This window comes from Astatotilapia calliptera, chromosome 16, assembly GCF_900246225.1.
Source record: "Astatotilapia calliptera chromosome 16, fAstCal1.2, whole genome shotgun sequence".
Taxonomy (NCBI): Eukaryota; Metazoa; Chordata; class Actinopteri; order Cichliformes; family Cichlidae; genus Astatotilapia; species Astatotilapia calliptera.
In genome coordinates, this window is record NC_039317.1 from 9,655,855 (window position 1) to 9,683,023 (window position 27,169).

The 27,169-nt window shown below is 40.5% G+C and overlaps 1 protein-coding gene across 4 annotated transcripts in view; it reads right to left on the reverse strand.

Moving 5' to 3' along the window:
- plekhm3 (pleckstrin homology domain containing, family M, member 3) overlaps window positions 1-22,315 on the reverse strand; it is a 44,653-nt gene extending 22,338 nt beyond the window's left edge. The window contains exons 1-5 of one of the 4 annotated variants that reach the window (XM_026144671.1): window positions 22,259-22,314; window positions 21,196-21,327; window positions 20,960-21,092; window positions 18,082-19,164; window positions 8,945-10,051 (exon numbers count right to left, since the gene is read on the reverse strand). In XM_026144671.1, the coding sequence (XP_026000456.1) occupies window positions 8,945-10,051; window positions 18,082-18,604 (1,630 nt within the window). In that variant the 5' untranslated portion in view covers window positions 18,605-19,164; window positions 20,960-21,092; window positions 21,196-21,327; window positions 22,259-22,314. The other 3 variants (XM_026144668.1, XM_026144669.1, XM_026144670.1) reach the window with 3 other exon arrangements.
- Window positions 22,316-27,169: the final 4,854 nt, after the last annotated feature.

Genomic DNA, 27,169 nt, shown 5'->3' on the forward strand with positions numbered 1-27,169 from the left:
TCAACATGAGTCAAAGCACCGTCAGACGTGATTTGCCTGTCTTACTTCCTGTCCGCTGTGTCTCTAATTCATATCTCTAATTCTAAATCAGCATCCATTTTTAAGAATTTATAAAGTTTAAACAATGTGCATTTGTTTTTCTTTAATCAAAACCACTGTGCAAGGATACAATCCTCGACAAAAGACAACGATAAAGTCTTATCTTACTGAAGGGCCAACAATTGAATACATATGTGTAACTCACTTCTAGTTAGGCTTATTACAGCAATGAGCTCATGCTGCTGTTTTGGTCAATGCTCTTTCCAAAAAACCACAATCCGCTGGTTGGCAGCCAGCAGGCTGAGGGGATGGTTAACAATCAGAGAAACACTATGTCACTTCGAGGAAACGGCTGACCACCAGATCAGCTTTCTGGCCAACTGTGGTCTCAAATTTGGTGTGCTGCTGTTGGGACCAGAGGAACAAAGACAGATATGTATGTAGCCTGAAAACATTTGCAAACCGAATAACAACCTTTAACCTAACCTCAAATTCTATATCATGAGTAAAAGAAGAGAACACACCCACGCTGACTGGTCACACGGTGGCGAAAGGACCTCTACAGCAGCGGGGGCACTCTGTAGTGTCCTTTGCTCAATAAAACAAAAAGCAAAGTCAACAGCAAAGGCAATGTGGACTACAGAAGATGACAAATATCAAATAACACCATCCGTATAAATCTGATGCTGATCTGTGCCTCTTCCAAACCTCGAAACTGCAGCAAGACAACTGCAAAACATACACACTGCAGGAATTCTTACCAAAGAGCAGAGAGATCAAAGTAAGGACAGGTGGCACTTCTGTGTTCTGGGAGCAATGAGAAATATGTATGCTTTACGTCACATTACTCACTCAAACTAAGGTTGGACTTTTAGGAAGTTGTGTTTTTAAGAATATTTACTGTCATAAAAAGTAAATCAAGTCTAAGCAAGTATTTATATATAGATATACCTGCGATTCTTATCCAAGCCAATACAAAGTGGACACTTAGTGAATGTAAAGTATAGACACTGTGGGTTTAGAAGTATATATCATGTAAATAAACTGTAATAACACACTAGTGACTATACATAAATATGTAAGGACTTTATAAAAGTAATTATATAAATTACAATTTCAATACATAGAAATAGCAGCACTATTTCATCCTTGACAGTCAACTCATTCTCCCATTAGGCACTTTTGTCAGCAGTTTCAGTGGGCAGATTGGAGCATGATTGTGGTCAATATCTTTAACAAGGATGCATATTTTCATCACTGTGAAGCATCTAAATCCAGGCCGAACGAATACCACCCAGCGGCACAACTGCAGCTTCTTTTTATAGCTACTGTTTGTGTGTGTTTGAAGTGTTTGTACATTACAAAGCTGCAAAATCTCAGCTAATTTCCACCCAAACTACAAAGTACATTTGTACTTTTTGGTTATTATGAAGAAGAAAGAAGGGTGATCCCAAACAAACTGTCCACCTAGGATGGTTATGTGGAAGAGTTTCATGTAGACATGGGCGATAACAGTTTGAAAGACTTTACAACCATCCAACCGGTGTAGGTAAGTGTGTTTCTATTTCACTTAGAAATAGAAATTTGTTAAAATACCTGCAGCGAGTGTATGTGTTAAAAACCTGCAACTTTTGTTGCCTGCAGGACACAAGAAAAAGTTCAACCCCACCACACCCAAACCATTTTATCCATCCTTAATGGAAAAAAGCATTTAGTGAAATAAAGGTCCGCATGACTCCATCTGCAAACTTGTTTGTTTACTTTCTCTACATTAATAGCGTTCATCCAGCTTAGTTTCACTCTATATTTTTCCTCTGGCAGTGGCTCTATGCCCACCAGCCGGGTCCGGCTCACAGTTTGAGAACCAGGTGGTGTAGCTAGCAGGTGGCAGATGAAAAGACACTAATTATGCTTATTTTAACTGAAGTATTAAAAAACAAAATCTCTAGTGGAATAACTGATTACTTAGTAAAAAATAAAATTCATATTGATTTGAGGTTTTAATTAGCCTCTCTAGCATGGGGATTTGCATCTTTCCTCTCTTGTATTATTACAAATTTAATCCATTTATAGGTGCTGTTGAACAAAATAGGCAATAGGCGAAACAACAGTCTGGGCTCATAGCAGGGGTGTAGCCAATTAGTGGCCCCCTCCGACCCACCCCGCACAACCTATACTCACAGAAACAGAGTTGCATCCACTAACTTTTATAAGTTCAACAAATACCGTTGTTTCAGATGCATTTAACATCACAACCACCCATTTATACTGAATTTATCTTATAGGTCTATTAAAAATAAACAAAAAAAATGACATTGGCAAATATTCTATATTTTATTATTTGAAGGTACAAGAAAAAAAATCATAATCATGTGAAAAAGAAAGTGAAATCATGTGAAAAAGGCTGTTGCTGATGATTTACATTTACTTACCAACTTAATTCCTATGGAAGTAGAAATTGTGCACACCTCTAATAAAAGCAGAGGTTTTATTAGTTTGCTGATTTGGCATTCAGGCATACAAGTGTGTGTTAACCCACAATTTTCCCAGGAGTAGAAGCAAATTCACCCCATGTTCAGACCGTGCAATGCTCAGAGAAACTGGAAAAAAACCCCAACAGATACTAACTGAGGCCTGTAGAGTCTAAGATGTATGTTAAAGTTCATGACAGCATAATAAGACCAAAAGACCAAACAAGTATGGCTTGTTTGGAAGAGTTGCCAGGAGGAAGCCTCTTCTCTCTAAAAAAAAAAAAAAAAAAGAAAAAAAAGAAAGGAAGAGCATGGCAGCACCGCTTAGGCTTGCAAAGTTACATCTGAACAAACCACTTCTGGAACAATGCCCTTTGGAAAGATGAGACCAAAGTTTGACCATAATGCACAGCACAATATCTGGTAAAAACCAAACAAAGCATAGCATCACAAAAACCTCATTGGACAGATGTGAGGTAATCTGCCTGACAGCTACAGCCTGGCCCAAACTGGGTCATCAAAGAGGCCAATGATCCCATGCGCATTACCAAATCTAAAAGCAATTCAAAAGTCCCTCCACAATAATGTGAGAGACTGATAAGATCATACAAAAAACTATTAAGCATATTATGCTAGACGTTACATTTCTCAGCTGTTTAGCCTATTTCTTTTCCACAATAGCAGAAATACTGTAATCCTCTCAAAGGCTACTTTTAAAAAAAATGTCCAGAGTAACTATTAATAGTTTCAGCTGCTAACTACTTCCTTCATTATCAGCAGAGCAACAACCTCGTTTTATTCGCGTCTCTGATCTTTTATGCGTCTTTTTGGGATGCAGAGAATGAGAGACAGAGGGAAAGATGAATGGGAATTCAAACATAGCTCAAAGGTCTACCGATTGTACTGCGGCTCTCTGTAGTGAGAGAGGGTCACTTTGACCTGCTAGCAGTGAGAGAGAGAGAGAGGAAGAGACACAGAGCTACAGAGAGAGCGAGAGAGAGAGCGATGACATCAGGGAAAAAAGGGGGCTCATGCTTTCATCTGCCCGCCAGTGGTTCAAACAACCACACCTCTGACAGGACACCCGTGTGTGTGTGTGTGTGTGTGTGTGTGTGTGTGTGTGTTATGTACATGTGTGAATTAAAACTCAAAAGACGAGAGAAGCCTGAGCTTTGATGTGTCCCATTCACACCAACCAAACACTCCAATGAAAATGTGGACAAATGGAGAGTACTATGAGTAAGATGGCGTGTGTGTGTGCGTGTATGAGAGAGAGAGAGAGCGCAAGAGAGAGAAACTGTTTGTCTTTTGATGTGAACCCACCTCCTACTTCCTCACTTCTCTCATATCTACTGATTCCCACTTCACCCAAAGCCCCCCTGTCCCACAGATTCACATGGTCTGTGGGGGCCTGAGAATGTGCTCCAGCGCAAAAACAGGGGTCATCTAACCTGAGAGCACACTCTGCACAATGTGTGTGTGCGTCTGCACACTCATGCGTGTGCGGCGAGGGGTTATGGGGTGATGGAGAGTCACAGCCTTCAAACGAACACTAACCATTTCCTTCAAAAGGAATCTAAAATGCAGCAGTTCCCATATGTAATTAGCTGAATATATTTTACATTTTAAACAACGATTCACTCGATATGTTTATAAGGAAGCAGCCTGCATATGCAAAGAGAAGACTTGAAACAAGTTCAAAGGGAAAACGGTGAAAGCTGAGGTAGCATACCGAACATGAGGTACTTATTACCGTCTTGTAGTCGCACGCTAAACGATTCTCCAAACCTACTTTCAGCTAAAAATGTAAAGGTCAATGTCTTTTGAAAAGATGGAGGTTTGATGCACATTTGCACAGCGGATGGCTGGATTCATTAATAAATAAATTTTCTATTTGCACCTAAAGTGCAAATGCATGCATCCAATTGTTGTCTGCTTTTGATCCATATATACAAGTATCATCTGAAGATACTATGAGCAAGTGCTTAGCCACAGTGAAAAGGAAGAACTTGCTAACAGGGTGTTTGACAGAAGATGGATGGACGAATGAATGGACAAATACTGTTTTGAGTGAAAGAGTGACGCTGCCAGGAAGAAGCTTGATAATGAGGACCCACACTTGAAACCACCAGCTGATGAACTGTGTTCCTTGTTATTGTCTTATCGCTTTCCTTGTTTTCCCTTGACAGCGTCATATCTAATAAAACAAGTCAAACTTAAAATGTAAACAAAAGAGGCCCAGAGTATAAGATCTTTGGTGACGTCTGATCATGTGCCAGGGGAACAACTTCGCTGGATGTCTGCTGGAGCAGTGAGCAGCTTTCTTCTCAAAGCTATACCACTATTTGGAGTTTGATGGTGATGGAGAGTGTTGGAAATCTATCCAGCTCACGCCAACGTTTGTTGATTTGTAACTTTCTATCCTCTGCTGCTTCTCTTCAATGTGGCGTCCACAGGGTTCAGTTTTACGCCCCCCTTGGATCTATCTTCAGGAAACATGGGATTTCTTTCCATTGTTATGCCAATGAGTCCCAGATTTATTTTCCTCTTAAAAAGATAAATGGTTTAACAGCAGACTCCCTGTTCAGATGTCTTGGTGAAATAAAGGTCTGGGTGGCTTTGATGAGCAAAAAATAGAAGTGAGGATTTTCGGTGACACTTCTGAGACACTACTATGGATCTTGGTTCTTTGGCGCAGTACGTTCAACTGAACATTACTAATCTGGGAGTTAAAATTGATGCGGATCTTAAACTTGAAAGCCAGGTCAGGGCTGTTGTAAGATGTAGCCTTTTTCATTTGAGGCAGTTAGCCAAAATAAAACCTATTTTATCAAGGCTGCTTTTTGACACGGTAATCCATGCCTTTGTTACATCTAGGCTGGATTACTGTAACGCACTTTATTGGGGTGTTAGTGATGTGTCCATTAGGCATCTGCAGGTTGTGCAAAATGCTGCAGAGCGTCTTTTAACTGGCACAAAAAAGTCTGAGCACATTATCCCCATTTTATTTCACTCCACCGGCTACCTGTACATTTTAGGATAATTTTGAAGTTATTTTATTTGTTTTTAAATCTCTTAATGACTCTACTTTTTCCTAATTCTCTATTTTTAACATGTTTGATTTTATTTTCTGTTTATGGTATTTGTATATGTACAGCACTGTGTGAACTAGGGCTGGGCCATATCACACCATTCACAGTAATACCGGTATAATGTTGGGCAACGATAAGAAAATGAAATATTGCGATAGAATATGGGTAAAACGCGCACGCGCAGTGCCTTTGTTTACATACGCACATGGCGGAAAAAGCATGGCGGCGACGGAGAATAAGAAGGGCGAAAGTGGATCGTTGAATGAAACGGATGAACCAGAACTGGTTTGCTGCAACTTCAGTGGTGTGGAACTGGTTTAGCTTTTGTCCCTCAGATACACAACAAAGCACATTTTTGGTAGCGCATGCTAGCGGGCCGTCGTTATTACCGTGTTGTTTGGAAAATACGGCACACTTAAAATCAATCCTTTGATTTTTCTGAAAATCAACAGAGCCCCTTATAATCCCGTGTGCCTTATGTATGAATTCTGGTTGTGTTTACTGACCTCGAAACGATTTTATGTACACGGCACTCGAAAATCTGTCAAATGTTTCAGTATGACTTTGCTAAGCTACGAAGCCGCACCGCTTGATGGATTGTCGGAGCATTACAGCTATCGTAGGCGGAGCCTCGTGGAGTGATACGTACTGTGCTTCAACATAATATTACCGTATTGTGTGTGCTTAACCTCTTTTTAAGTTTTGTGGATATTCTACATGGTCATGCTGAGGATATGTCGGCCAATTTCCACTGGAAATGCCTTTTGGTTAAACTGTCAGCAAGGAATTTGCATTTGCACTGTTAAATTTTTATATAACTTTAATGCAAAAAACAGCCGCTTGTTTAAGTAAAAATACATTGATTTTTTTTTTTTTGCACTAATAAAGTTGTGGAGTTGTAAAGTATTTTGTCTCGTGTCAATTATATCGTTATCGCAAATTTTCAAATGTATATCGTGATAAATACTTTTGGTCATATTGCCCTGCTCTAGCGTGAACCCTGGTTTATTTTAAAGTGCCTTATAAATAAAGGTGGTATGGTATTAACAGAGAAAATGTCAAACTGAAACCTGTATAACATCCCAAAACCTACTTCGATAATTGACTGTATAGGGAAGAAGACGAAGAAGACGAAGAAGAAGTGAAGACTGAAAACATTTACATCCATAGAAATCAGGATTCCCACTTTAAGGGAAGGGAGGGAAATTTTAAGACCAATTTCCACAAAAGAAAATCTTGAAAATGAAAGCTAAAAACCTGTGAGAAGACATAAGACCTCTATAACAAGGCCTTGAATTCAATGGTTGTAAAAGACTTCAGGGCTTCTAACACTGTAGGAGACCAAGAAGGGATACAGTCAAATAAATGAGGCGGTGACAGCAGGAGAAAAGGGAGACAAAAAGAGGGAAAGGCTACGAGTGTGAAAGAACTGGTGAGCGGAAAAGTAAAGAAAGGGAGGACAGGAGGGAAGTGAATGGATCGAGAGAGCAGAGGTGTGCTCTGTATAGAAAAATGGACGTATCCAGCTGTCCCGTCCTACCCAAAAACCCTTCAAACAAACAACTACAATCAGGGCTGACCACTGTAGCATCCCCAGGCTGCTTTTATTCCCTCTCATTCATTCATTCATTCATCCATTTTTCCTCTCCTCCGGTGCTTTAAGCCTACCAATTATCATCAGTTGCCCCCAGACGGCCTCTGTCCTTGTTCCTGTTTCAGCTGGCTTTTCAAACAGCTCTGCATTAATAAGCCAGTTGTTACAAATAAAAAGGGAGGTGAGCGGTGATTATTCAAAGCCCTGCTAAGAGACAGAAAGAAAGAGAGAGAGCGAAAGCCCATGTTTTACACCTAGGGTGAGTAAATGCAATTTATATGAATTGGTATGAAGAGTGATAAAAAAAATAACAATAAAGGAGAAGAAGGCTGCGATAGACCTGGAAATGAAAAATCATTCCTGCTAAATACTGAAAAACATCCGGTGATCCTGACAGAAGAGTTAGAATCATCACAGAAGACATCATCTACAGTGCAGCTAAAGAAAATAAACTACTATGAACACCAGCTTGGGAAAAAATAAGAATGAATGATGAACATGTAGCTATATGAAGGTCACAGCAGATAGCTACAAGCAAACAGTTAATCCGAGCCGGACATCTGCAGCTCACAGCCTACATGATGAACATGGAGTTTTAAGCCACTTAAAAAAAAATAATAATAAAAATAAAATAAAAAATCGCATTTTGTAGTTTTGAAACCATCAGCTAATACCAGCTGGCATAATAAGGTGCATTTATAGGCATCCATACAGATACCTAGAAGATAGTGCTAACATACATCTGCAACAGTGTTAAACTATTTATACAAAACAATCAAAAACAAGACCAAAAAGTTTTTCGAGCCATCCTAATGGATCTTTTTTATATGACTGTCCTGCAAATAACGTAACAACAAGCCCTTTTCTACCTGACCCACTGTTCATATTTTATTCAGTAATAAGTGCGCCATTTAAAATGATTTACGTCTCTGTATTATATCATTTTATTCTCTAATGAGCATATATTGGGTCAGTGGGCATCATATGCAATTTCAACTTCAAGAGCCCCAGCTGACCGTGTACCTTTCTTGCCTCTTCTGTTTACATTAAAGCCGGGTCCAGTCGAGTTTCCTGAGAACTGCAATAATCAGTCACACTTTGTTGATGAGAAGACTAAACAAGCAGGCCGTGAATAAGAACAAGGCTGAAAGCAGGCCAATGGGGGTGAAAGGGTGAAGGGAAGATATTTCTGTATACCTACAATAATGTCTTGGGAGCCAATTAGGCAAAGTTACTTGTAATTGTAGAGATTGTTGTTGGGACTGAAGAGGAAAATGTGCAAAAAGCCTAATTAAACAAGAAATGAAAAATAAAGAAAGTCACAAAATCACAACTAACAGTTGTGATTAACTAACAGTGTATATTAATCACCAAATTAATATACACTTTCCTGTGCTTTGCATCATCACAGGAAAGTGTATATTAATTTGGTGATTTCACCTCTAATTACGATACAGGAAATAAAAATTTAATGATCCAGCTTAAGAGCTAGCTCATATGTTCCCCAGAAAATAATTTATACTTAAAACACATGCCGTAAATACAAAAATGGTCAAAATGTGGCACTTGCAAATGACTTAACACCAAAACTCTGCACATAACCTGCTCCAGACCAGGTTATGTGTTTAGCCTAAGATGCCACAGTGATTTAACCAGGTAAAATAAAGAGCCACTTTTAAGACACAGAAAACTCAGCCTTCAGGATGGTAATTTTCTTCAACTTGTCTGTGTTTGTAAAAACCACTCACCTGCACACCTGAAGCTCTGAGCAGTGAGCCCCTTCTCCACAGCCAGACAGGTGAGAATACTGAGGAAACTGGTGGTGACCGACTGTCGCTTTGCTCTCTGTGCGTCCCTGTGCTTCCTGTCCCTGGATGGATTTGATCTCAATAGCACCCCTTGGAGACCAGGAGGTCCTACTCCTGGTTCTGTCCCTTCTTGTGCAGGCCTCTGTGTTCTAACTGCCTCCCGCAAGGTCTCCACCCACTCCTGGGCCTTGAGGTGACCATCAGCACGAAGTTTGAGTACCTCTGTTGGGAAAACAGCCTGAAAAAATTCCCCTTTCCCCGTCCATGGCTCTCCATTCTCTAACTCATGATCATGATGAACAGCAATGCAGGACGCCAGCGAGTACTGGAGAACAGGTTGGGACACAGACCCATGGCCTTCTGTAGGGAAGGCCTGGAGAACAGATCTGGTGAGGACAAAAGTGAAAGCCCGCCAGTTGTTCTGATCCGTCAGCTGGTACAGTAGACCGACTCTGAGAACGTCCTGGCACGACTGCGTGAACAAAGGCAGGGTGGTGGGTCTGCTCAGGACAACAGAATTAGGTGGAAGACAGAGCGATGCCTCTGCTGAAGTCGGGGTGTCGCTTTCGCCATCAGGCCTGGTGTCGAGCCCAGAAGGAGAAGGCGAAGACGAAGGTGACATGGGTGCAGGAAACTTCACAACATGATGATTTTCTACTCCGCTTTTATGCTGACGATTCTCCTGCCTCATGGGTCTGGCTGCCTGCACCTTCTCCCAAATCAGCCGTCTCCACTCCATGGCTTCCCATTGGCTGGCCGTCCTCAGCTGAAGACGTGTGCTGTTGAAGAAGACAGCCTGGATCGTGCGTTGGTCTGCGGGCTGGGTGATCTGGCCGGGCTGGCTGCAGGGTGCTGGAGAGATGACGCTCTGGCAGTGTGACAGTGAGTAGGCAGTGCCCAGCTGGCGGTTGGCACTGCTGTCCAGAGCGTACAGGCGGAGCTCGCAAGGCGTCAGCTCAACATGGCAGGGTGTCCAGCGGCCTCGCGGCCCCTCACGCTGCTCCATCTCACACTGCTTCACCACACTGCTACTGCTGCTTTTATCAGCTGGACAGGCACAGAAGAAGAGCAGGGGAAAAAGGTAGAAATGAAACAAATGAATAATATATATGTTCAGAACAAGCAGTTGTTTTAACAAGGGCCTTTCCGTTGGCAATTTACAACCATAACCATCCAAGTTTTAAATGGGGATCAAAAATGTATGTTTTTAACAATCCCCTCACCATCTGAGGCATGTGACTTTAAGAAGTAAACATCAACCTAGAGGTTCCTGGCTGTCAAGGAACTCTTGACAGCCAGATGTTAAGTATAGATACTTAACATCTGGCTGTTAAGAGTTCCTTTTGTGGGTGTTGGCAGCAGTATTGTTTGCATGGTTCAAGTTTAGCTTTTCATGCACATAAAAACTTAACATTTTTCATGCCCTACTTCAAGATTAGTAATTTAGTTTCTAATATTTTCTTTTATGTTCACGTTATGTTCCTTAGTTACTTTTTAACTACCCAATTCGACACTGGTTAAAACCAGTCAAGTGAAAATTATTTACATGGGAAACATCTCATGCAATAAGCTACTTAAACTACAATAAAGTTTTGCAAAAAAAATTCTGTAATGTGTGTTTCAATACCATTTGATAATCTTTTGATAATCCACTGACATTTGATCATGTTTAGGACTAATTAATAAAACAGAGCTCAACAATGCTATCTCTAACACAGCATGACAAGGTGATCACAGAAATAGTGTGTTGAGGCGTGCTGTTGAGAAAGTGAGTGGCGGGAACATATGGATCGACGCCAGAGGAGGCAATTGAGTCCACTGTAACTGCTATGAAGTCAGCTACATGCACACTTTAAAGACTAAAGGTTGGGAGAGATACTGAAAGTGGATTCTTTGTGGTTCTCCAAAAAGTTGATTCTGTTCATCTGGACGTAGCGTTTTGTGGGAGAAACATTTCATCACTCATCCAAGTGACTTCTTCAGTCTCAGCTGACTGCAGGTTTCAATCTTATAAACAGTACATTTGCAATGACTGAAACCAGCCCACTAAAGGAACAATGGACTGGGAGGTCAGTTCCTTAATCTTAATTATGCAAATTCTCATGACCATTGATCAACAACCACTGATCAAAACCCACTGATCAAAGACCACTGATCAATGGTCATGAGTACCATTCACAGAGAGTTGGGGAATGGCTGCAATCACAGCATTGTAAGATGGTGACAGATGTACCCCCTTAGGCCCCCTCCTCGATTCAGAGATGGTCTTTCCCTTTTTACGTAAATGGCCTCCTTGACTTCGCGCTCAAACCAGCGTTCCTCCCTGTCCAGGATGTTACATCCTCCACATTGAAAGAGTGTCCACTGGCCTGTAGGTGTAAATAGACTGCAGAGTCCTGGCCTGACGAGGTAGCTCTTCTGTGTTGTGCCATCCGCTTTGCCAGAGGTTGTTTGGTTTCCCCGATGTATAAATCCTGGCAATCCTCCTGCCACTTAACAGCGCACACAACATTACTCTGTTTGTGTCGGGGGACCCGATCCTTGGGGTGGACCAGTTTTTGGCGCAGCGTGTTTTGGGGTTTAAAAGCCACAGAGACCCGGTGTTTAGAAAAAATGTGTCTCAGCTGCTCCGATACTCCTGACACATATGGGATCACTACAGGTTTTCGCTTGGGCAGTGGTTGTCCTTCTCTCCTGGATCGGCTGGAGCTTTCTTTAGGTGCCTTTCCAACTTTGTCAAAAGTCCAGCTGGGATAACCACATTTACTCAGGGCCTTCTTGATGTGCCGTTCTTCTGCCTCCCTTGCCGCTGTGTCAGTGGGGATGGTGAAACGCTACGTCCAGATGAACAGAATCAACTTTTTGGAGATTTACTTTCCTGGATGATTGAGAATGCATCAAGACAATTCTTTGTGGTGTTTTCCTTTTATGGACAGCATCTATAGTGTGAACTCATACTGATAAAAGACCCGGGAGTCTTCAAAGCACTTAAAGAGACGTGAAAACTCCAAGCCTAATTCCAAGCCAATGACCTACCTCCTACCTTGACTTGCTTATGCAGCTTTTTCCTGCCACATTTGTTACAAGTCTAATTGACCACTGGACATATAATCAGGGCCGGTCAGTTTCCTGAAGGAGGTCGCTTATCATAGCCTGACTGCTCAGACCTGAGCTTTTGTATTTTGGTCAGAGATAGCTATCCACGGGTGCTCCTCTGGAAACGTTTCTTGTAACGAAGGCAGGAAGAAACAGTATTGTTAAAGAGGCCAGTGGGCAGTCTGCCCCACTTTCCTAATCTGAAGGCTGGAGCCCACATTTTCTCTCAGATAATCCACTGTCTGTTCCTCAGAAAGTTGGTTTCACACTCGTTTTCCTTTTCTCTTTTTTCTCTTTCAGTCTTGCCCTGTGATTATCGTTAACTTTCTCATTGATTAAGGAGGGTTCAGATTAAGGCAGATTTCAGGGACCACAACATCTGCTTGGAAAATGCACTTGACCACAATTGTAGGGACTTACAGCAGATATATGGAGCGCTGTAGTGACAATAATGTTCTTGTCCAGACTTTGCCCTTATATCCAATTTCATTTCTCTAACTGTTTATAACCCAGTGTTAAAACTAAACTAGACTTTAAGCAAAGTGCTGCAAACTGGCATCTACACTATAAAAACAAACTCCAATCCTTTCACATCATTAAAAGAAGCCAACATCAAGGTGAAAAAAAAAGCATATATATTTAGTTTTTTTAAACCTACACCCACTTGTCCTCCACTAAAAGAGGAACAGAAAGAACCACTTGCTATACCGAAACTGGTGACAAAGAGGTGAACTTTCAATGAGGCAGAAAAGATTGAGGACTGAAAAAAACAATGATTTTATACTGCACCTGTGATTATTTGATATATTATTACAAAATCCATACTGGCTGTGCCTCAGGAACTGAAGCAGGTTATCCACTAATTAGAAGGTTCGTGGTTTAATCCCTGGGGGCTCCAGTCTGCGTGTCAAAGTGTGATTGGGCAAGATACTGAACTCCAAGTTGCTCCCAATGCGTTCATTGCAGTATAAATGTAGAAAAAGTGCTTGTGTGAATAAGTCATGTTGTATAAAGTATTTTGAGTGCTCAAGTGGAATACAAAAGTACTATATGAAAACCAGTCCATTTACCTTGGTTACATTTGCATAGAAAGTACTTCTTGTCCTTAGCCATTAAGATGTGGTCGGGACCTGCTTCACATCAAAATTAATTACACTCTTGCAACAATGGTTACTTACACACGTTAAAACTGACTATTTTCCAAGTGGAACATGCTGAAAACTCAATTTAAACATTGATGTACTCATGCTTTTTGACTTGACACACTTTAACTCGGTAAAGTGTGAAAGACAAGTTTTCTAAATAAATCTGACAAATTGATTTAATTGCTAACCCCCGCCACAAGCAGTCTAATTGGTGCATACTGCATTTTGGTTGAAAAAAAAGCCAATTCTCTTAGAGCCCCTGTTAACTTAAGGGTGGCAAGTCCAGTGCCTCATCAATCTTATCAAAACAGCAGCTGACAGTGTCACTCTAGGTCTCTGACTTTGCATGTTAACAAACCTTTTTTGCTAAGGGAACAAATGAATATGCAAATGAAATCAGGTCTGGCTGATTGGCAGTCTTCACGCTTGGGAGGCTCGAGATGAGAATTAGGCATTGTGGTGAGGAAAGCTGCTCTGTTCAATTAGCCTTCATCTCTACCTGGTGGGTTTTGACATCACACACAATAATAGTCTAGCGTACACATTCAAGCCTTCAACCATAATTAACATTTCACTCTGTTGTTAAGTAACACTACTGCCTTTATGTTCATCGAGGTACAAACTCCTGCTTAAAACTACGTGCTGTTTCCAAGTTTCCGGCTATAAGTGAAGACCTATCCTACAAATGTACAAAGGTATACACCCTTGACCTATTTTCTAGATCATAGAGCTTATCCTCATTGAGCCAGTACTAGCCTGGAGAGCACTTCAGCTATCGTTAGCCTCTTCCTTTAACCTGGATTTAACGCTTTTCTTGGACGTTCAAGTTCAAACTCCCTAGATTGAGAAAGGGCAGAATTTCACTCGTGTGTCAAAACTAATTGACATTTATAACAGGAACTGAAACACAGAAAGCATGAATGTACACAGTCAGCAGAAGGCCCAACTAAAAGTAAACACAAGTAGGAATCCAAAGGCTGTGGCTCAAATGGCCAATCTTGTAATCTGTAGGGATTGTCATAATTTCTCAGTACTCTAATAGTCCTTAAAGTAGAAAGGATTAAAAAAACAAAAACAAAAATGAGGTCTGCTGCAAACTCTGCAGGGTAAACCTAGCATGTCACAAGTCTGCCATGACTTTGTGCAGACATTTGAGTGTGAATCATTTGTTTGTGCCAATGAGTTACCACTAGAGATGCACCAATCCATAATAATAGATAACGGACAACAGTCCAGGGTTGACTCTAAAAGCTGGATCAGGTATCAGCAACAATCAGCCAGTCTATTTAACTCAGTTCTATGTTGATCTGTTTTTACAATGCCACACGTCAGAAGCACTGCACAGGCTGCTAGGGGGGGAAGAGTCAACATAGCATGGAGGAATCCGTTTCCAAAGAAACTAACACAACCAAAAGGGGCTCCTAAGACAATACAGTCTCTGTTGTTTCAGTGCTTGAGTCCTGTCAGCTCCACTGTTTGTGTGTGTATATAGAAGTGCACTCATAGTAAGCTGCCATAAACAGGGAAAGTTCAGTTTTATTTATTTAGCACCAAATCACAACAACAGTCACCTCACATATGTATCTTATATTCTAAGTTTAAGACCCTGTTAGAGAGAAAACCCCAACAATTAGAAGACCCCATATGAGCAAGCAATTGGCAACAGTGGGAAAGAAAAACTCCCTTTTAATAGGAAGAGGGGAGAAAGTCAGGACAAAGACATGCTGTGCAAGAGAGCCAGGGATGAATAATAACTAATGATTAAATGCAGAGCAACGTATTAACACAGAGTTAGTGAAAAGAGGTGAGTGAAGAAGAAACACTCCCAGCGGCCTAGGCGTGCTGCACCGTAAGCAACCTTAAGTACCCCTGACATGTTAGGTGTACAGGCCGGGGTAACTCAAGGTCTTACCCATTTCTAAAGCTCTTTTGCGTGGTTGTTTTTTTTTACTATTACTGCTGCATTTCCTGTTAAATATTGGTGACTTAGTATGAATGTGTTTATTATTTTAAAAAGCATACAGCATAAAAAATACACCTGTTGCCAATGTTTGTTTGTTTTTGTTTTTTTTAATCAATGCAGCTTTTCTAGTTAAACACAATAGAACTTAAATAGAAGCAAAGCCTATGTGGTTACATATGCATGTATATTGTGTACATAAAAAGGCGATAATCATATCCATTTAGCACCTAAACATCCCCAGCTGTCACTAATGGAAAAGCCAACAGGCTACTTTTCTTTTTTAATGTGAATGAAGACACATAGCAAGGCGAGCTAAATCACTGTGCCTTGTGCTTATTACCGTCCTTTTCCTCCTCCTCTCTTTTCAATACACATCGAGCCAAACTAAATAGCCTGATGTCTTTTCACACATATGCTAATACTAAATAATCCTGCCAGTATCAGGGCCTGGGTAATTGGGTTGCCTCTTCTCTTGCCTCATTTGAGTCCATTTGCTGACAGGATTACAGGCTATTATCCCTCAGGATCCCTTAGGATCTCCTTAGTCCTTTAGATAGCCAAAACACACAAACAAATGCTGTGTGTGTGTGTGTGTGTGTGTGTGTGTGTGTGTGTGTGTGTGTGTGTGTGTGTGTGTGTGTGTGTGTGTGTGTGTGTGTGTGTGTGTGTGTGTGTGTTGGGCTCTCTGCCTGAGTAAGGACTGTCATAGCACAGCTGTGTCATTTCAAGTTATCATCATCTTCTGTCATTATTGCTTTCTCTGAGGATGCTTCAGCCTAAGTACAGCACACGCCCCGATCCGCAGCACAAATAGTGCAGGACTTCTGTCCTCCCAAAGCCTCTCAAAGGCTGAGAAAGCTTTTCAGTGAATGGACGGTCGATAGGAGCAGAGGAGGAGGAGGTGTGCATATTTCTGGCAGGTTCAATGAGTTGGTCACCAGAGGCCATGACATCATCTTCAATGAGTCAAAGCAACTCTCCATGCCACAAACGCCCAATTAGGCAAATTCAATCTGATTAAAGGGTCAGTTAACTCAAATTAGAAAACACACACAGATGAGAAAAACGGTGTAACCACTGACTGAAGTGAATAATATTGATTACCTCGTAACAATTATGGGCAGACGTCTGGGTCAGAGAATCTGACAGCTCGAGTTTCATGGCGAGTGGCACGAGCACAGATAAATAACGAAAGCTGGGTTTTCAGGTACCTGCGACAGTTTCAACTCACAACTTTATCATTTCTGCTAACCTCTCTGACACGAGGTGGTTTAGAAGCTACTCCTCAGCAGGGCGAGGCATGCAAAGGGTCAACACTGTATTAGGCAAGAGTGTTTGTAACGTTTTCACTTGCAGCTACACATCTCCTCACTTACGTCAGCTTGACTCAATAGCATGAAGTTAATTTCTGGATGTAAGTGATGGTATGACTTTTCAGATGATCTCCTCAACACAGTAAAGGCGGATCTATTTATTTATGCTGCTGAAAATCAGTAAAATGTACATTTAGAAATCTGAACTATAGTCTTTCCAGAAAGAATGTCCTTGTTATTCTGCACAACTCGTAATGCTCTTCCAACCTGTGTCCATGTTTACTCTTGATGAATACAGTCTCAAGTCTCAAGTCTGTGTCAAAACGTATTCTTGATTCTAAAGACATGGTTAAGTTATATCCACCATAGGAAAAATGCTTTTGAAAATCTGTGACCTTGGTAACACATGAAGCGAAATAAATAACTTTGCGTATCAAATTTATTAGGTTTCATAAAAACAAGAAAACATGTATTTAGAAATCTGTCAAAAAAGTTGTTTAAAACTAAAAATTATTGAACCATCACAGTGGAATTTCTGTTTAGGAATGCTAGTAAATAACTGTAATTTGGCATCTTAATCCAAAAATAAAAATGTATTTTACTACTTTTTTCTAATTTTTTTTTTTAAACAGTACGTTTAAAAATTCATGGATGGATAACACTAATTATATTTTATATTATATTTTAGTTATTTTAGGTCAGCTGTGGCATAAATCTTACATTGGTTGGTGATGTAAAAACTACTGGTGATTTAATAGGAAAGCATATACCTGTTGGCTCCAACACTTCATGTACAAGTACGTCACACTGAACTGTAGAACTACAGTTTAAAGTTTGGGTTCACCTGGAACTTTTCCACTAATCCACCACATAGTTAAAGAAAGCACCAACCCCTGAACAATCATGATATCAGATCATGCATATCAACATGTACCAGATTATGAATAAACTTCATTTGCACGTGAAAGACACATTTAAAAAGTTTACTTGTTATAATATTAACAAGTAAACTTTGCAAATATTTTTGCAAATATTAACAAAAATATTTGCTACATATTTTTACATAAGGCAAAGGTTAAAATATCAATACTACAATCTAAATATCAGGAGAGCAAATCAATATGCTTTCAGATGTGTGGCTACATGTTGGTGACCTTTTCCTGGATTCTTTCCCCGGGCTCTCTGTCCTGGTCGTTGTGTTCTTGGGCAACACACTTTACCCTACTGGTGATGGCCAGAGAGGTCGATGGCGCGTTATGGCAGCCTCGCTTCTGTCAGTCTGCCCCAGGGCAGCTGTGGCTACAACTGTAGCTGCCTCCACCAGTGTGTGAATGTGAGAGTGAATGAATAGTGGCATTGTAAAGCGCTATATAAAATCCAATCCATTATTATTATTTTATGTAATATGTAGCAAATATTTTTTTAAATTGCTGTTCAAAATCCATTCTGTCAATTAACTTATGAGCAGTGACTCACCTTTTCAGCTCTGCCATGGAGCTGGACTAAGCTGTTCACATTAGCATATATATTATATTATCCACAGTGTGAACATGAACTCACCCTCCTGCTGGTGGTTGAGGATCATGTTCTTCAGGGTGTTGCAGTCCACTGTGGGCAGACCATTGTCGGTGCAGGCAGACGGACGGTAGTGGACATCTGACCTGGACCGGCTGTGTCCCTTCTTAAACGCAGAGTTAGATGAGGAGTTGGTGGTGTTGTTGGTACACTCGTTGGTATGGGCAGCCAAGTCATTGGTGGAACGCGCTCGGCTTCTCTTGCCGTGCCTCAAACCCACTCCTAGCCCCAAAACACTGACGTTATCGGCCCAAGCTAGGCCTAGAGGCCCCACCTCCGGCTGCTCTCCAGCTAGCAGGTTCCACACGCCACTGGAGCTCAGCTTGCCCAGCGCTGCATTAGATACCTCCTGCAGCTGCTTCGACTGTCTGGCAGGCTGAAGGTTCCCTGTTTGAGCCTGGCTTGTACCTTGGCCTTGTATCCTATCCATGCAGTGGATGAAATCCTCTGTGGCCTCCAAAGCTGGGCTGATATCACCCACCATGTCCAGCTGCTCAAGACCCTCCATGTCTGTACCAGGACAGGCTTTCCCTGAGCTGGAAATCTTACAACTAGACAGCTATCCAAAAAGGGTTTAAAATCCCTGTTAGCAGAATCTGCATGGCCAATAAACAAAAATCAGCTGTCAGTTGGACAAACGCAGGTGTTTTAGGTATGCTGACAAGCTAGTAACAAAACAAATCCCACGCAGTTCACAAACTTCAAAAACTGCTGCCTTAAGCTGCGATCTGCCCTCTGCATGAAGACAGTACCCTCATCCAGGCTACAGTCTTCTATTTTTTAATGATGCTCCACTAGCTCTGCTAGGTGAGTCAGTATATTCTCCGGGGAGCTACTGCGGTTTCATGCCAGGACTGGCAGGAGCTGGGACTTTCCAATCCAATCTGGGTGGCAAACTACCTTACGCAGCCAGATACACTCACATTTGGGCGCAAAAAGCAGCAAAGTCCTTCTCCTTTGTCTCAATTGCTGAGGGACTAGAGTCAAAATCATACATCAGCTGATTTACACTCTTCCGGCCAATCGGGTGACGGCTGGGGCATCAGCTGGATGGTGTTTGTGGCTTGACTGTAACAGAAGGGAAGAAAGAAAGAGGAACTTGTAAAAGAGGAAGTATGCAAAATAAGCACGAAGACTGGAAAGACAGCTGACAGTAAGAAAACTTGCTGCTCATTCCAGGTGCTTTTGTGAAATTTAAATAGAGTCTCTGTCAAGACTAAAATTATGAAAGAGGGTAATAAAGCATCTAGTTACAGTTTAAACATCAAACCACCTACCCACCTACAGGATCTTCATCACACTTAGGCCAAAAAAAAAACCCAACTTCAGATTCCGTCTCGGCAAACAGAAACAATCATCATTCCTCGTACTGGAATAATACTTGACTTCCTCCTCAGCAGATTATCTCTGGACTGAGCGGACAGAGAGGAAACAGACCTGGGTGGGGTTCCCATCCATCTGCTTGACTGCTTGTCTCTTCTGATTGTCTCCACTCCTCTGTCTCTCGCTCCCTCTCTCTCCATATATACACACTTCTTTCTTTCTCGTTTGTGCTCTCTCACTCTCATTGATTTTCCCCTCCTCCACAGCTCAGCCTCTTTTACTTTTGTCCACTTATGAATTATTTAATGGCCATTGCATCATTGAAACTCATTTTCATGGAGCAATTTGCCGGTGATAATTTGTTGAAAATAAAAAAAACCCAGAACATTATCATGGGAGGGAAAATGTCAGGGATTTTCTTAGCTTTGCATTTTTACGTAAGATTTATTATATGTAGCACATGTAAGCGAGACTATACAGTCGACTATCACAAAGTCCTAGAACATTTGCTGCTGGTAAACACTACATTGCACAGAAATGGCTGAGCCCTGGATTTTCTTGATTACTTTTAAAAATTATTATTAACTATCTAATCTGACTTAAAAGTTTTCTCACAAGAAAGAGAAAATGCTTTAAAAAACTACATTAATAAGTTGATGACATTTTGCCTTTAGGTGAGGTAATGTCAAAATCACCATTAATATTCCTTGCGATGCAGTGATAAACACACTGGGATCAAACATTCATATTTGTAATAAAACGTGTAGTCGCTCTAAACCAATTCTCCAACACATTTGAAATCATCATAATTTTAAGACTATGGGTGGCAAAGTGAACACAGTTAACCAACTTTCAGTGAACAATTTCACTGGAAGAAAAAGGTGGTCAAAAATCTAATCAGAGAAGCTCGAAATATGAGTCTCACTGATTTATTGGTGGGGCAATATTAGCTATTTGCTGATTTATCAGTGTTGGCATTTATAACTGCAAATAAGTAACAATTTAAAAAGAAATGGGAGAAACATCCTTCCTCCATCCTACAAGTGTTGGCTTTGCCTATTTTGTCCATCAGAGGGCTCTCTGCAACGTTTGAAACGCCACAAACACAACACCCAGTTGATTCAAGCAAACCCAAGCACAGTAAATAAAGAACTACCCATAGCAAATGCTATGACAATCTGTTTAGGTTGTGTTTTTGAAAGAAAAAAAGCTATAAAAAAAAAAACAACAACAACAAAAAATGGATAGATAGAATTTAATGATCGAAGTTGGATTGCACCAAGAATTCACTGCTGTGTACATCTAGCGAGCACTGACCACCTTGTAATCCATTTAATTGGCAACACTATGTATCATCTCTTATGAACATATTTACCATGACATCATCTGCTTGCAGATATAGCTGTGAGCTAATACTGCATCGTCATCAAGGTTGATTACTCATCGAGCTTCCCACTGAACTCCTGTTGACTCACACATGCTGACATAGCCCTACAATCAGCTTAGTACAATGCCAAGAAAGCAAAAAGTAAAAACCAACCTTTCTTTAATGGTGGACGGACTTTGGTAGTGACACTGTTGGCGATGTATGATGAATTCTAATCAGCAGAGTAACATAATTCTTCAGTGACCCAACATCCCTTCAGGTTCGAGTTCAGTTGGGGGAACACCATCTGCTTTGCGGGAGGATAAAAATCTAAAAACACACCTCCAGGCTCTGTAAGAGTTGTCTCACCGAGATACAAACTGATGGAGTGCTGCAGCACATGGCCTCACATCAACAATCACCTGACCTCAACCCAGCTGAGGCGGTTTGGGATATGTTACACTGCAGAGTGTGGAAAAAGCACTCTCTGTGGCACCTCCTTTAAGACAGCTGGATCGTTTCCAGATGAAAACATCATGAACCTGACGGAGAAACAGCCATGAGTGTGCAAAGCCGTTTGCACAGAAACAAAAATGAAAATCTGCCAGAGATGAGGTGCACATCAGGTTCCCCTGGGCTCACTTTTGTCACATCTTTAATGTTATACTGAGCTTTTATTTCGATTGAGGCTGCAGATTTAAACATTCACAACTGTAGAACCAACCTAGGGATCCAATTACACAAAAACATGAGTACTGTGTGAATGACTGCTTTATTGCTGAGTGTCAATCCTTCCTCTCAAGATTTCATATACGAGTTCTAAATTATTTTATATAGAACTCCCATATCCATATTTTAGACCAACGGACTTGAACACACCAGCATATTTAACTTTTTAATTTAAAAAAAACGCAAAGCATTTCATAGATGCTTGAATGCATCACATCTATAAGGATATTAGCTCCTCGTTTTAAGCAGCTTTCGACAATAATTATGCTGACATTTAACTGGGATAGCAGGTACAGATGAAAAACTATCAGCCTCAGCCCTGTGCACTTCAGTTCACAAACACACAGTCAGCATCACTCAGCTGGAAACACTGACAAAGGTGAAGCCACAGTTAGACATTCCGACACTTACATGAATTTGCTGCCCATGTCAGCTCCCCTAACGCGTCTAGTTCATCGTCTAAATTCTTTCGAAATAAATGTATGCAGAAAGTCGATGGAACACTCCTAAAGCTGACTGAAAAAGGCCCGTGCTCATCCCCAGCTAAAGTGATGTGAGCCGGGGCTAGTTAGCTCCCAGCTAACGCTAGCCTCTCTCCATCCTTGATCAATGTCATTTAAAAACGAGATAAAACGGCTCACTTTTTCAAATGTGCACCATCGCATGGCGCTAGTGCTTTACTGGTGTTTTCAGATGGAGGAACTGGTGCCCTGCACAAGCTATATCACATAATTCTTGACTCACCTTACTGTGTTTACCATTATGTCATCTGACAGTCCGTCAACGAAACACTCCTCTGGGTGCAACTCGGGTTAGCGGGATAAAGGTTCCGTGTAATATTTGACTATTGTACGCAGCATGCGCCACAAATACACACATACAGATACACAATGTAAACATTAGTGAAAATATAATATGAAAAAAAAATTATTGAAAGAATTTGAAGAATTTATTACATAGTGAAATCAGCAACAAATTTAAATCCAACCTCTTACTATTAAGTTATAAGTTATATGCAAAACCAGGTAAGTGTCTCTTTTGATCAACATTTATTTAACCCCTGAAAAACAAGCAAACCAATAAACAGAAACTTCTTCATAGTAAGTAGAATAAAAAAGCAAATACATATTTTAAAAACATTTCCCTGAAAAAATATACACATACACCAAAAACAACTTCAGCAACAACAACAATGATAAGTGCTATGAATTGCAAAAGGCCCTGAGCAGCAATTTCAAACCGAACAATATGAACAATATTTCCAAATGCTTTCCTTTTTACTTTTTCACACCTTGGCTTGCGTGATTGGGTAGAGGATCAATAGGGGGTCCATGTCCCTCTTGGGGGGACACTCCACCTTAGAGTGGAGCTTAGAACTGAAGAAACTTCTCGGACGAGAGGTGAAAAGTCTTCAAGCACCTTAAAGAAGTCCAGACACTTTTCTTTCCAAGCTCCTTAGACTATGACCTGGATGAATGAGAACCTTCACAGACATAATTTTCCTTTTTCCCATTATTTTGACATTTATTTAACCAGATAACACCATCGACAGAACAAAGAAAGAAGAAAAAGCACAGAAATATATTACAAAGATGTGCTAAAAAAAAGAAAGAAGAAGAAGCCACAAGGCAGTGTACTCCTATTCGTCCCAAGCCCGGATAAATGAGTAGGGTTGTGTCAGGAAAAGCAAAAGGTATACAATCTTTGCTAAACAGAACATGCAGATAATAAACAGGGGGGAAAAAATGTGGGCCTACGTTAGTGCCATTGGCTAACGGGTTGCAAGTGGAATCTACGCTACTGTTGGCTGAGGGCAAAGGAAGAGGAAAGGAGAAGAAGAGCGCCCAGAGAGGTGGAGGTATGCTCTGGAGAGAAGAGGAATGAAAGTCAGTAGAAGCAAAACAAAACGTGTTTGAATGAGAGGGACACAGGTGTAACACTGCAAGGAGCAGTGACAGTGAACACAGATGAGTTTAAGTATCTGAGGTCAACCTTCCAAAATTTGGACAGTGCACAAGAGAGGTAAAAAAGAGAACGGAGGCAGGATGGAGTGGGTGGAGATGAGTGGCAGGGGTGAAAGATAGCATATGAAAGATAACATCAAATTGAAGGTTTACAAGATGGTAGTGAGACCTGCTGTGATGTATGATGATGGTGACAAGAAGACAGGAAGTGGAGCTGGAGGTAACAGAGCTGAAGATGTTAAGCTTTTCATTGGGAGTGACCAAGATGCACAAGATCAGAAAGGAGTTCATCAGAGGGACAGCTCTGATTAAGCAGTTTGGAGACAAAGTTTGAGAGGAAAGGCTGAGATGGTTTGGCCATGTGTAGAGGAGGGATGGTGGAAAAGAGGAAGACCTCAGAGAAGATGTAGCGAAGAAGGACATGCAAAGTGCTGGTGTGACAGAGGAGGATGATTGGAAGAAGGTCAGACGGAGGCAGATGATCCTGTATGGTGACCCCTAAAAGGAGCGTCCAGAAGAAGAAGACAATGCTGAAGATTAAAACCATAATAATCACGATCATCGTCATCATCCGGTCGTTAAGTCTGACGTCACTAGCCGTGCCTGGGCCTAAACTCCGCTGCAGGTCCATATATCAAACGATCACTATGGCATTACTGAGAGTTGAAAAACTGTCTAAACTCTTTGATCTTTAATAAAATGATCAGCGTTCTGCTCTACCAGGTGTAACAGTTGAGTTTAACATCCAGGCATCCATGAAAATGGAATTTATGACATTTAACGGCGTTAGAAGTTAGCAGGAAGTTAGCTTGCTAGCTTCTATCTAAATACAATATAGCATGTCCTGACTGCGGGGTTTTGGAAACAAATTAAAACATACAGCTCTGTTATCACTTCCAGCATAAATGAAGACAGAAAACTAAACAGCAGTGACGTTTGTAGGGTTACTGAAGTTTGGCTAGCTGGTATATAATGATGTGCTACGTGACCGCTAGTGACACAGCTATGTTAGCATAATATAAACAAGCTAACTTTTTTCCACTCGATAAAAGTTAACGTGAGTGTTGTCGGTGGTCAGGAACAAATGTAATCGCATGGCAGGATGCTGTAAAAGGACCAAACTTCAGCCAGGAGAACTGAGATAATCCATCCACAATATGAGGTTAGTCATTCATATACTGCTGCATGGGCTGGGCTGTAGTTACATGCTAAGGTTTTAAAAACTGAGCTTAAATAAATGATTAGCGGTAATAAAAGCCGAGGGAGGTTAACAGTGATCACTGACTGTTTTAGGAGCTTTTTGAGATTAAATAGAAGAAAATACAAAACATTAAACATGTTAACAACACAAAAGCCATATTAAACGCAGACTACCTGTTGTACAGTGTCCTTGGGTGCTTTGAAAGGCGCTATTTTTAAATAAAATGTATTATTATTATTATTATTATTACTACTTTAGGCCCGGAAGTAGGATTCGTCACGTCATCGCTTAACGACCGGATTAAAACACTAGAATTACTTTGCATTTTCTAACATAAAAGTTTCATAACATTTCTTTAAAAAAAAAAACTCTTTTCCTCATTTCGTTGCTATTTGTAGGTTTTTGAGATTTCCCCAGCAGCCATTCTCCATCTTTCAGTGACGTGTTCTGCATTAAACCAATTCTGTTGCACACAGGGCACTTCCATTATTTTCATTATCATGAAATGGGATAAAAATCCATAATAGGTGTGATCAATACCACACTTAGTAGCAGAAGGTAGTGCATTTACTTAGTCTTACAAAGAAAAGTTCATGACATGCGTCTACACACACAAATCTGACCAAGATGGGGAGAGGACCAAAGAGAACAGGACAAAGAAGAGGTGGAGAATGGTTTCCAGCTAATGGGGTGCTTGAAGCTGACCCAGCACCCAAAGTGTCAGTCCAACAGAGAGAAGCACAGTAATTCTCCTCCAACCCATGTTTCACAGGGGCTGAATTGATGTATGGGGCCAACACAAGATGCTTTATTACAGACACATTGAATCAATATTGTCCCTTTCCAAAACCATTGACATGTAGTTTCATGTATATTGTTTGGGGGAATAACTGACACTCTGGCTATATGAATACTTTGACTAATGGTGTGTAAAACACAAAGATAGGTAAGAGGTTCAAATAAATGCTTATAGAGCGACAGACAGAATCATAACTGTACAAGGATTCAGGGACTTTTGGGTTATGCAGGTAAAAAATTTGTTAATTTTGCCTTTTCAGTGCTGGTTGATGATTTGTTTGTTAACCTAAATTAAATTACCTTGAATAAGTTTGGGCTCTTATTTTGAAATAAAGGCGAACAGTATGAAATATGTGGAGTTAATAAACCATGTTTAGTATCCGTATGACTGGTTTAATACTGGTTGTCATAAGGAAAGAACCCAGCATGCTCTGGGACAATTGACTCAGCTGAGTGTGTTTCTGCATTTTCATTGGTTACTTTCTTCACAGTGTTACTTTGATATCTGTTGAAAAAATTTTTTTTATCACCAATGAATATTACATACAGTGTATCCTAATGCTGGTGCATAATAAGTTTAGCTGCATAAAAAACTGATATCGTGTTTTTATTATGCCATTTTCCTACTTCTGTTTGTTTAGAATGTGGAAGGAACCACCCTCTTCAGATGTTATCAGTCCACTCAATGGACTTTATTACCTCTAATAACATCCACTGGATGATAACATCCGAAGGGAAGGGGAAAACATACATGCTAAAAAGAAATTGTGTTGGGGTTTTTTAAGCATGTTTCAAACATATATTCAGCTGTTAGATGGAAAGCTGTTTCTAATACATTGCAAAACCCAGTCACACTTGGGCAGCACCAATAGTTAAAACCTATAACACATTTATTTAAATTTACATCAGTAATCAAAGGATTCTATCAACCAAATATTTACTTTTATCAGTCATGTTTCTGCTTGTGTAACATCAACATCTCAACAAGTTTACACCAAAACCTTTTGCAGAATTTCTGATTTGCTTCTGGAACATATTCTTGAAATTATGGCCCCATCAGATAAATAAACTACAGGTTCTAGTGTTCAAAATTGTTTTGAATTTCATCATGAATGTTTATAGGTAACTCTGGAACTTAAATAATTATTTTGCAGAAACAGTCACAATCTTCTTTCTTTTTTCACCTTCAAAATAGTCAGTAGACACACTTCTATTAAAAACTCATAAAAGGAAGTTATTTGGTTCTAGATGGGGGAGGGCAGGTTTACTCAGGGTACTCAGGTTTCCTCACACAGTCCAAAGACATGCAGGGTTAAATGGTGATTCTATACTGACCGTGGATGTGAGGTCGATAAAGTGATTGATGTGCATGGAATAAACAACTATTGCTGAAATGAGACTTGCACTCTAAAGTTCTTTGAGTGGTCAGCAGGTTTAGTAAAGTTCTCCTAATGCAAGTACTTTATCTTAGACACTCTACTGAGCTTGTGCAAAATGTAAAATAATGAAAATAGGATGTTAATATTTAATACAGCTGCAGTTGTGTTAAACACTATTATGGACATAAGGCAAGCTTTCAAATTTCCCATTTGAGAAAAAAACCCAGTCAGACTGCTTCTCTTCATTTTTGCTCCAAAATGCTTCCTGTATAAGTTGTGAGGAAGGGGATCAGGACTAGGAATGGTCTATTCT